This window comes from Trachinotus anak, unplaced genomic scaffold, assembly GCF_046630095.1.
Source record: "Trachinotus anak isolate AG129_WGS33_773 ecotype Australia unplaced genomic scaffold, CSIRO_AGI_Tana_v1 ptg000007l, whole genome shotgun sequence".
In the NCBI taxonomy this organism is placed as follows: domain Eukaryota; kingdom Metazoa; phylum Chordata; class Actinopteri; order Carangiformes; family Carangidae; genus Trachinotus; species Trachinotus anak.
Window position 1 is genome coordinate 5,068,030 of NW_027273858.1, and position 12,232 is coordinate 5,080,261.

Here is a 12,232-nt window from a genome sequence, read left to right on the forward strand (position 1 = left end):
GCTCTGAATGTAAGAGGGGAGAGGGATGAGAGGGGTTACTGATGTGCCATAAACCCTGTTATTTTATCGAGGGAGAGAGGAAGCTGGGTGTGTGATGAGTAGAGGAGGTATTCTAGCCGTTCATTTCCAGCAGGTGTGTGTCTTTTGAGGAAAACTAAGGAGGAATAGGAGATGTTGTCTGTGAGCTTGTTTTGTTGTTTGTTTGCTCAGGAGCCCCATAAAGTCCAGCAAGCACAGAATTCAATTTGCAATTTGGACAAGCATGTGAATATTTCCCCACTGTTTAGAAAATGTTATTTGATTTAGAGCAACCACAAAACCCTCTTTTCACAATCACATTGCATCTATGAAAGCTGTATACACTAAGCTATTCACTGCTACAGTCTTATTTGGGGATGAATCCATGGATCCATTTCAACCCAAATACCAAAATGTTGTTTCATCTGGCATATATGTGTTTGACACACATGAAATTGGTATAATAATATAATAACAGTTATAAATGCTTTACACTAAAGAGACCTGGCAATAATATCAGAAGCTGTGAGCGGCTCACATTTAATACTAACAACTAAAGAGTAAACAGTCTCAAAGACTCTGTAAAACCTGTAGCAAAGATCCATGTAGCTCTGCAATCTACTAATGGAGACATATGGTCCAGGAAGAAATAAGACTGAGACTGTTCCCAGTTGGCAAAACAATATCATATGCTACAAGCTGCATGCAACCCAATCTATCCAAAATATGCCTATAAACCTGCACACTTGTATGATAACATGACTCTAGCATTAGCTACTGTACAGAGAGGAAAGAGAGTCTGACTTTTTTTATGAGACCTGGCCAGCTGCCCTCGTCTTCTTCCCCAGCTGTTGAGTCCTCCTGCAACAGAGGAGAGCCTCTCTTGTCTGCACGCCATTTCATCCTTCTCCAGATCCCACAACCCACCTCATCCTGCACAGGTATGCATACACACATATATTGTACTCACACACTCACTGTTGTAGCCATTGTGAATAAGGAAAAGTAGAGAAACAGAAATGTAGATTCAGTAACCCTCTACATGCCAACACAAGAAACCCTTTCCACACACAAACACTCATGATCGCACACTCAAAAGTCCTTAGGGCGATCATTTGTCATCTGGAGAGGAATCTACAGTCATGCTCTTTATGCTGAATGCTCGGACTTAAGGCATTCCTCTGGAAATTTATGTCCAAACAGCTGTGGTTTCATCCGCCTCTGTACGGGCCTAGAAGACAACGCTGTCCCAAGAATTATGAGGGGGATCCAATCCATTACACACCTCCAGTCGACTCTGAGTGTGCATATATGCACATGTAAGCCATTTTCTGTGTCTTTGCACGTCCCTCAGCATGTTCAACGGTGAGCGTTTCCCTGCTTTCACAGTGTGCTTGCAGCTGCCTAACTCCCACTGTGTATGTGTGTGACTGTGTGCATGTGTATGTGCGCTTGTGTGTAAAGGATTCAGAGATGGTTTTGCGTTCAGCTCTTTGATGGCTGAACGGTTATCCTGCAGCTTTAAACCCATGGTTTAAAAGGGAAAAGCCCTGATTTCACATTGCAGCCATATGGACTGTGGCGTTTCCCTCTTAAAACAAGGTCCACACCAGAGGTAAACACTGGGCCACAGTAATAGATGAGGTCTTCAAATGGCCAGTTTTGGCAACACAGAGTGACATCATCATAAAGCTGGCCTGCACATGGGAGAAGGTAGATGAATAAACACTGTTTAATATGGATATTTAATTTTCCAAACTTTATTTATCAATTAAAAGGTAATTGAAAGCAATTTCCTATTTCACATTAACACACATTCAAATGTTGGAACTACCCAGTACAACCACGATAAGACTTTGACTTGACTTTCAGAGAAAGGACAGCATTTACTCACAAAGACAGCCAGTCCCAGTGATTTAAACCTACAACCTTCCACGCCCAAGCATGATTCTCCAAAATGATTTTTTGTTTCCATTCCTAATAGTTCATTTAAGCCTGATCAATGGCAGGCCAACCCTAACTCATTCACTGAGGAGTATTTTTGTTGTTTTTTTTTCCTCTGTAGATTAAACACACTGGCAGGAGTAAGGTAATGTAAAGGATGGAAACTCAATGAAGTGTGATGATGATGTGATGTGTTTAGCGAGGAGAGTTCAAGGCCTCACTCTGCATGTTTTCAGCATGCCGTCAACTTACAGCCAAATCCCACTGGGATGTACAGTAGTGGGGGAGAGAGGAGGGGGAGTAAAAGGGAGAGAGCAATGAAGAAAGATGAATTTGAGCTTTGTGTTCTTTCTGATGAAATTGTCCAGGTACTGCTGCTCCCTTTTTTGTCTAATTGTTAATGATTTAGAAAAATCCCATAAAACTGAGTGGGAGTCTCTGGAACTGAACTGAGAAGTAACACACAACAGAAACTCAATATAGATGGATTAGAAAAGGGGCTACACAATCTTACTAATGTGTCAGATTGATCCTAAACAATCTGCAAGTTGTCATTGTGCTCATGCACAATATCACCAAGACAAATTACAATTACTGAACTTGACATGGAAGCGAAACTGACTGAGAGAAGGAAATAAAGGCTAATGTTAAGGTGAAAACAAGGGGGCGATAGTTGATAACAAACTCGATGGCAAATCCATTAGACAGCAGGGTGTTCTAATCTTAAGAAAGCTATAAAATGCTAGAATCCTGGAAATGATTGTTGGCTTTTTATTTGTCTTTTGTGGTGTGAAATGAATAATTTTATCTTGGTTTATTTAATTTAAGTCATAGAAAAAAAAATCATCTCACCTCAAAACAAAGAATAAAACTGCAATAACAAAAGGATTAAAAAGAGAAGGATGAGGAAGAAGAAGAGGAAGAAAAGGGAATGTGACCCTAGTTTCTGTTGGAAACCCTGGTGGTCTAAACTTCAGTCTCACCTGCTGACTCTTGCAAAAAGTAATTTGTCGGGGCGCTGCGAGGTGAGGGCTAAATAAAAGGAAAACATTGTTATCATGATTAATCAGCAGCTCTGTCAGCGGGGCCTAGGTGAATAGAAAGTGGCACAAATGACTGCATGGAATTCCTGGTGTGTCAGACAGAATAAAGCTGCAATGTTTGTCCTTCACTCACTCTCAATTTCACCCACTTATTCAAAGCAAATCTTGTTCCAGTGGGCTTCTTAATACCTCATCATTCCCTGCAGTGTAGGATGCAATCAAATGGTTTTTAAGTCTGAGGTGGGTGATTTACTTTAGGTTTGTAAATCATAAAACATTACCAAGTCAAAATTGCTGCTTTAAATAAGATGCTGGATATTCTTTTTCTCCATCATGAAAATGGATGTGATGAATTGAGTGAATGATAGTGAAAAATGAACATAAGAGACAGAAAGCGCTATGACACACACTATGCGCTATCCGTCTTCTTTACAGTTGAGAATAACAACTTCTGAAAACTGTAATATATGACATTAATATGTATGGCATTAAATGTCTTTGTTTAATGTATTTCAGTGTATTACATCACATACATTTAAACCAACATGGAGGTAAAGTCCTTAAAGTGCTCCAAAAAAAGAAAATTTGAACAATTTCTGACAAATACCATGTAATATGATTGAAAGCTCTGGAACAGCTGCTAACTGGTGAGGTTATTTCTCAACTCCTGTTTCCAAGATCAAGAATAAACTTTGAATCTCAAAATGTTTGATGTTAAGAGCGATACTGTTGAAAAATTCTATTTTTCCCATGACTTTCCATCTCTAAATTGCAGCACTGCCATGACAGCACTGCCATTTACTTGTTCCTGAGTTGTTTAAAATTTGTTTTCTGAAGAGATCAGTACTGGTTTGGTTTCCAGTGAAAATGGATTGCAAATGACCAAATACCAGCAAAGATAGCGGCTGATTGAGAAATACATTTTTGGCTTATTCTTGTGACCCAGTCTAACCTACTGATGTGAAGAATCTACCAGAGTCCCTGATGGGATTGTTAAAATCAAGGATATTCAGAAATGACGCAACAGGTGAAAAGTCTATTTAGTGATTCGACAGAAATTCCTGGATTTTAGCATGCTGCAAAACACTCCTATGTGTTTAAAACAATTGTTAACTCATGATGTATTTTCATCATCGGCATAGCTCATGTCTGTCTACAGCATCTACTTATTAACAACTTACCTCAAATTAAGCTTAATGCAATCTGTTGTGAGCACACTTCATCCTTTAGGAGATAGAGTAGTCTGGAAGGAAAGCTGCTTCTCCCTTCATCTTGCCTTTGGGGTCATTTGGTCTGATGCCTTTCACTCCATATAGTATAAACTTCCTCACCACAAGCTGCACACAAACAGAGTAAATAAACAACTATGGGACAAACCAGGGTTTGGAGCTTGTTAGGGTGCACAATTTCAACATGAGAGTTTGTTTGTTCAAATTTGCTCGCACAGTGACCTAACTCCTTTATACTGAGCACATGTGTGGATGAGGGCACAGGAAGGCGAACATTACAGAGGGGGGAAAAAAAGTGGAAAAATCCATATTTTTCCAATATGCAGTCAGGGCTGTTCATCAGGCAAAGTTTGACACATGTCTTTGAACAGAGTTAGAAACAACAACTTGGTGGAAAAAGTAAAAAGGATGGAGTGGGGTGGTTTGGCTAAACAAATGTCTTTTTTGGACTCTGCCGCAGGGAGGATGAGAAAAGGAAAGATGATGAAAAGAATGAAAAGATACATTCCTGAGTATATAACTCACTGCCTCACTGTTTCCTGGGCTTGATTAGAGGGATGCAGTGACTTGTGGGTACATTAAGATTAAGATCTCAGCTGTCCAGAGGGAATTACAAAAAGGAAGCAATATGGCTGTCTTTATCTAATGTGACGTTGGTTTTTAAAAAAGGAAGTCTCATTACGGCATATGCTTATACTACGCAGCCATGCAGCTACAATACCGTTTTTGATGGTTAGAGAGGCCGTTTTGTAATCAAAAGGTCACAGACTTGACCCACACAAGGACCGGCCTAAATTGCTACCATGAATTAAATAATGAGCTACTTTTTTTTTTTTTTTAGTGGCTGAATCATAGACTGCATATAAAGACAGACGTAGCCTCTGTGCCAAAAAGGACATTTTCCCAACAGCCACTGCAACCTTTAACTGTATGAAAAGCACAGGTGTTATTAATTACTTTAACTATGGCTCAGCACTAGTCAGTTACCCATGAAAATGAGTCAGCATTCACAAATCAATAACCTTAAAACCAAAGCAATCCAATGCAATTCAGTCATTATTAATCTTACACCTGAGCTTCTCCTACTGTGACATGTCAAAATCTCCTCTGTGAAAAAGGCATGTTGAGGAAAGTTGTATTTTTGAGGAGCGGTTTTAAGGCTCAGTGAGCTAATGCGCCGTCGCCATCTTGTCACTGCCTGGCTCTTATAATACATCCATGGACTCTGCCAAACTCCCAGCTAATCTCAAACTGGGCAGGGGTAGTGTGTGAAGATTTGGGACTTTGGTACATGCCTATTTAAAACTAAACTCCCATTAGCATTGTTAGCAGAAGCTGGGTGTCTTGCTCATAGGCTAACCCAAGGCTAATCACTTTCCCTGCTAATTAGGTAGTTAACGGCCGAAAACTCACAAGCTAGTTATGACAAGCACACATACCCATACCTGCTAATTAGGGCCAACATACATAAAATAGTAGAATTTCACTCACCTCGAAAACTGTAGCACAGACTTCCTCACATTCTGTTTCATTAACTGCACAGAAAGTCAAATTATTTGTCCGATATTTCCATGAAAAGTCTTTAAAAAAGGGCCCAACTGCTGCCGCCTATTAGCCACCGGAGTCAGCTGAGGTGACGAGGAGCGGGACCTGCCACTCAAAAATGGCCACGCCCTCAAATTATGCATAACTTTACATCTTAATTAAATTTAATTGGGTGAGTTTTTAAAAAACTGAAGTGGTGTTATAAATGAGGTAATCAGCTACAGACACTTTTTCAGTACCAGGCTATAAACATGCTTATTTCTGCTGTAAATTTGACCCTTTGAACCATGAACCTCTAAGGATTGACTGGCTTTTGCAGCCAGTCTCAAATGGCCATCTGAGGCACTGCAGTTCTTGCACTTTGTGTTGGCTTCATTTCTCAGACCTTGAATTTGCCACTTAGGTAGAATATGCAATTTGAACTACTCCATGAAGAAAACAATTCAACTTTTTTTTTTTTTTTTTAACATCTTCTACATAGGAATGTCTTGTCATTAAGGACACAAACACTTTACTATAATCTTTACATGTATTGTCAATTATGTAAAAGAAATAGAAGAACACAAATCTTTTTTTGCACTAGGCTGTCAAAGAAAACATGCACCACTGGGTAACCAATAACACGCAGATTGGTTACTGACAGCTGGAACACTGGTAATCAGTGTAGATACCATAGGGAAGATTAATAAAATGTGAACAACCCAGGTAGTCCATTCAGACACCACATGCACCAATCTGCAAAAGAGTTAGTGCCGTCACCTGACAGAACTGATTCTAGATGGCTGATGGCCAATTTACCCAGTAGCTGTATTTATCCAACCCTCTTATGTCTTTTTCGGCTGTTTTGGACGGCACCTAAGTGTTAGAGGGGTGTTCATGTAAACAAACCAGGCTACTCCAGAGTAATAACTATTTAACACCTGCCCCTAACCTGAGATATGGGAACCAAACTGTTGATGACAGAGGAAAAAAGGCCATTTGAGCCATTTTCACAGCAGTCACAGTGACTAGTAACAGCAGGAAAAACACAGGTGTTACTCATTACTTTAACGATGGCTCAGTTCTAGTCAAGTTAGCCACGAAAATGAGTCAGCAACAATACCATAACCCTGAAACCAAAGCAGTGAAACACAATTCAGCGATCATAAATCTTACACCTGAGCTCCGACTGTGAGATGTCAATATTTCCTCTGTGAAAAAGGCACGATGAAGAAAGTTGGACACTTACACTGAATTGTTTTACACACAAATTATATCACCAATTTGTTTCCTGCACAATAACAGGTAACAAGAACAAAAGGGAATAGAAATGAAAAAAACTCAGACATTAGGTTTCATCAGTATTGATCTGCTAAAGTAAATAAAAGAAACGCATCACAAGATAATCAGTACAGTGTCTGAAACAAGGTATGCCTGTAAAAAAATTGCACACTGCAAAAATTACTTATGATTCATAGAATCACTTTCAAAAATGCACAGGTTTTAACATTTTTCCATAATATAAAAGAACCATACAATATTAAATGGCATCTTTCAATAAATTCACAGACCAAATTCATTTTTTACATGTCCATCAAATTCTAGAGCAGTTACCCACATCATTATCTAATGATATGCATGGTAAAACCTGGATGGCGTTTTGTAGATGGCAGTTAATTAGTCTTGTGTTTCTACTACATCTAACAACATTAGCTGACTGCTGCAGGACAACAGTGACCAGTGAACTGACTCCAAGCTATGATCCTGACTGGTCAGCAACCCAGATGAACACTAAAGTATATTTTATTGTCTCAAGTTGTCTTGTAGATGCTTCATCACATTTTCTAAAGTAAAAATATTAACTCCGGTGTGTGCTGCCCCAGAAACTGCAATGGGACCAAACTGCACAGCTCCTCCTTTACTTCAGCTCTGCTTCAGACGCTTTGACTGTGGGCTATCAGCTGCTGTGTTTGCTGCTTTCTTGGATGCTGTTTTTTTTCTAGATTCTTTTTCCTCTGGCTCATAGAGAGCATTCCTGACAAAGCGTGCAGCGGCACCCTTATCTAGACGGGCAGCTTTCTTCTTGTCAGTGATCTCCTTCACTCTGTTCATGTATGTCCTTATTCGCTCCTGAATAGCACAAAACGGTTACAGATGAATTAGACAATGCACATCAATAGTGAGGAAAACAATGGCAAAGACAGCTCAGAGAAAACATACGGCACATACCAATTCTTGCTTGATTCCATGTTCTCTGGGATTTACTCCTTGTGTAACCAAGTACACTGTAAATGAGACCAAAAGTAAGACTACATATATTGTATGTTGATCATATTATTAAGACATATTCAATACAGGTTTTTATGGGATACATTTGTGCAAAAGCTTTTGTTATTATATCTCACAATGTTATAATCAAAAAAAATATTCACTCTAAGCCCAGGGTCTGGCATCATTATACCACAGTCATTTCCTTTTTGCATCAGAATTTACACTGTACATGCAGGCATTTAATCCCTGCCACACTGTCATACTATTGTCTGATCTCATATATTTTACCACAGCAGCATGTTTTAGCATTTTTACCTTTTTAGTAGAGACAACACAGACAGGAAAAATGTCACGGGTATATGGTTCGTGCCACAACTCATAGAATTACCATAAATTACATAAAGTACTCCTAATTTATTAGCCACAGTGAAACCAAAGACAAATTTAGAAACAGTAAGAAAAAAAAATCATGTAGATAATTATGTGATCACAGTGAATCCATAAAACTTACTCCAGAATAATGAATTGAGGGTGTAGGCAGACATCAGGTCCAGCTTGGCTTGATCCAAAGGATCCAGCTGTTAATAAACCAGATTTAGTTTCATTTGCAACAGCTGTATAAAGTCTCAAAAATGGTTGATCTACATTACATCACAGTCTGCTGGCAACACAACAACATTATATTTTATGGGTTTATTCCATGTTTTGTATGAAAAATGTTACTCTTCAATGACCTCTTCAGGGGTGTACCCTGCCTCTTGGCAAGTGTGAGATGGGAGAGGCTCTAACCCAATGTAAGCCCCAACAGAATAGGAAGATATGAATTATAGATGAAGGGACAAGAGTATTTCCCTGTGATATTTGGTGGAGCAGGAGCATCATGTCTCACAAACACAAATGTAATTCACTATGATATGTTTCACCGCTGATACAAGACAAAACAAAAAATATGTTTGCATGGTGTGATGCTATTCTATTAAAATCTGTCTGTGATGTAGGCTTTTCTCACCAGTAACATTTTGACTTGTCATGGAACAAAAAAAAAAAAACAAAAAACAAAAAACAAGTGCAACTAATAACTTTAATTCTGGCTATGTCTTTGCCCATATCTTGTCTATATCTTTTTCTGAAGTGGCACCATTGAGCCATGCCAGTGAGGCAGCATGTTTATGTGTGTCCTGTGTCTGCTTACTCTCTATTTGACCAGTGACAGTGTCCGTTGTGAACATGCCCTTCACCCTACCTTTTGCATCAAGTCATTTCTGGGCATTGACATCAACTTGTCCAACATGGTTTTGACAGAAGAAACTGAGGAGTCGAAGCCTGTGAGCTGTTCATCTATTTCATGAGGGTAGTCCTCCGTCCTAATGTCCGCTGCCATGTTCCTGGAAGATAATTAATACCACACAATGTCATGTAACACAACAAAACAATAGCAAAAACACTCACTTTCAAATCTGTACTGCTAGCTAGATAGCTAATCATAGAGCATGTTGCTAACAGGTTAAAAGTCGAGCGTTTACATATACAGAAATATACCGTAATGACAATTATAGACCATTTATGAAGCAATTTTTATCACTGGTTTAACGGCACAATAGGTTCATGGGAACTTGAAGCTGACGGTATTTAATGTTAAATATTTCTGTTTTACCTTTTTACAGGCAGCACGCTGTCCAAGACAGGAAATGACGTAGAAAACAATAACTTCGTTGAAGCTAGTTTCTGATTCGTAGCTTATGATTTGTCCAGGGGAAAGTTAAGAGAAAGTGAAATTACATGATTAAACGATGGATTCTCCGTTTTCGACCCGCTTATTGTTGTTGTGAAAATGTTGTTCAACGGTTTAAATCCATTCTCAGCCTTTATTCTATTTCTTTAAACAAAGGAAAGGCGATTTCACCGCCGTTTCCTTCTCTTTTTCTTCCACTTAGATCACTTAGACTTGTCAAATATAGAATCTAGATTAACAAGAAGAGAGGAATACAATTATAAGTGGGGCAAAAAACAAAAAAAAACAAAACAAACATAAAACGGAGAATCAGTATTATGACTTTTTCATGTAACGGTCCCCTTAAGCGTCCAATCTGAAGCTGACTTCAGCGTCGTTGTCTTCATCTTCTGCACTCTACTGCCGTCTGTCGTCTGGAGGAACAAAAGAGCCAGTTAACTGCTCATAACAGTTTTACTTCATAACAGTTTTACTTCAAATTAACGTCACGTAATATTTTTCTTTCTTGATTACAGCTGTTTCTACCAAAACTGTTTTGGAAGATAGGCGCCTACCAGCGCCTTCCTTATTGACTTCTACCTACTTTTTGACAGATATCCGAGCTTCTGTCGAAATTAATAACGAAAACTAAAGCCAGCTTTGTGAGTTGTGTTGTATATTACTCGTTAAGTTTTGTTCTTAGTTAGACAAAATGCGTTTAAAATATTTCTGCTAACTGGAGCTAGTATAGCTAGTATAGCTAATATAGCTAGCTAACTTAACGCTTGAGGACTGCGTAGGTGATCGTGTTACTATGGTAACCCGAGGCGTCAGTGCGGCAGGTGAAGCTGGGTGTGCTGGGAGGGCAGACAACAGTGGGACCGTACACACTGTTGTACTGTAGTTGAACACAACTGAACCGGAAAAGAGGCTTGAGACATGGACAACTGTGATTTGGAGAAGCTGTCTGTCTCCTCTGGGAAGCTCCATCCAGCTTTCACACCAGAAGTTACAGACTACAAAGTGACAGTGGAGAGCAGTGTCAACAAGGTGACTCTGAACCTGCTTACTAGTGACACTGGGGCTTCTTACAGTATTGTGAGTACTGGCCTGCAAATTACATGACATTTGTCTTGCGTTTGTCTGCTAAGACTCTAATTTAACCTGTTTTTTTATTTATTTATTTTATTTAACATTTCAGCTCTTTGGTGATGGTTCCAGCACTATTAAACTGAATGATGGGCTAAACAGAGTAGAAATCGAGGTGGTAGCTGAGGATGGCACCATAAAGAAATACTGTGTGGAGATCACCAAGCTGTCTGCAAAGATTGCAGAGCTCAGTAATCTTACTGTGGACGGAGATATTCCACTTCATCCTGCATTTTGTACTAAAATCTATGACTACAATAGTGAGTACAGACTTAATTTAGCAGCTTATATAAGAGTTACCTTGTTTTGCCATTGTTTCATATTTTGATATAGTAAATACACTAAATTATTGAAAAATGTAATTGCAACACTATAGTTTCAGAAAATGTTTTAAATATAAATTGAATATGTCCCTTGATGGTAATTCTTATATCAAAAGATGCAGACAAAGTAACAAACCTAATAACACACATTTATGAATATCAGATATATAAGATAACACTTATTTTTATTAATGTTGCTGATTTCTGTTGCCCTCGTTGTAAACTTTTATCCCCAGGTATTGTTCCTTTTCATTGTAATGCCGTGACGCTGCTTCCCAAAGTGCCAGACAAAAACATAAAAGTTGCAATGAATGGGGCAGACAGCTCACAACCAGTCCCTCTGAATTTTGGAGACACCGTGGTGGAGATCTCAGTTTGTTCAGCAGATGGCAGTAATTCACAGGTAGGATGAGATGTGAGTAGACATCTGCCCATTATCAGATTGGCAGTACTGAGGTGATAAACAGCTTTGTGTGTTTGATTATCACAATGAATTGATGAAATAACATTTCAAAACACCTTCATAGCTTTGCAGCTAACCTCATCTTTGCCTAATTACCTACCTGGTTACCTACACTAATCTTACATTTTAAAGCATTACACACACTTGTTCTAGGTTGTTCTACATTAATAGATAATAGTATAGAAGTCAACACAAATTAAATACAAATCATTTGGGTTGTTTTAGCTGTCTTGCCAGCTGTCCTGGTTGATTGTTTTTTTTTTTTAATTAAATCTGACTCACTGCCAGGTGTATACAGTGTTGGTGACTCGAGAGCTAATTCCCATGGCTGTGACCTTCACTGATGGGAAGCAGCAGCTGGACTATGAATGTCCAGTGTCCCTGAGTGCTTTTTATAGGCCTGTATCTATCAACCACAGGTGAGACTTGAACAGGAAGATTTATGAGAAAATATTAGTAGTGGTACTAAAAGCGGCCACCCCCTTTATCATTTTCACTTTAACAGCATTTTTTCTGTGCTAAGTGCTTTACAGTTGATGCAAGTGTAAAACAGAAAA

The 12,232-nt window shown here is 38.9% G+C and overlaps 1 protein-coding gene across 3 annotated transcripts; it reads right to left on the bottom strand.

Moving 5' to 3' along the window:
- Positions 1–7,013: 7,013 nt before the first annotated feature.
- c1d (C1D nuclear receptor corepressor) lies at positions 7,014–9,990 on the bottom strand. 3 transcript variants are annotated; one of them, XM_071480014.1, is made up of 5 exons: positions 9,684–9,990; positions 9,273–9,414; positions 8,541–8,607; positions 7,988–8,043; positions 7,014–7,888 (listed from the first exon to the last, which is right to left on the bottom strand). In XM_071480014.1, the coding sequence occupies exons 2-5, from the start codon at positions 9,408–9,410 to the stop codon at positions 7,682–7,684; spliced, it is 468 nt and encodes a 155-aa protein (XP_071336115.1). In that variant the 5' UTR covers positions 9,411–9,414; positions 9,684–9,990; the 3' UTR covers positions 7,014–7,681. The 3 variants fall into 3 exon arrangements, with proteins under 3 accessions (XP_071336115.1, XP_071336116.1, XP_071336117.1); XM_071480015.1 differs by having other exon boundaries at positions 9,588–9,689; XM_071480016.1 differs by lacking the exon at positions 9,684–9,990 and adding an exon at positions 9,569–9,650.
- Positions 9,991–12,232: the final 2,242 nt, after the last annotated feature.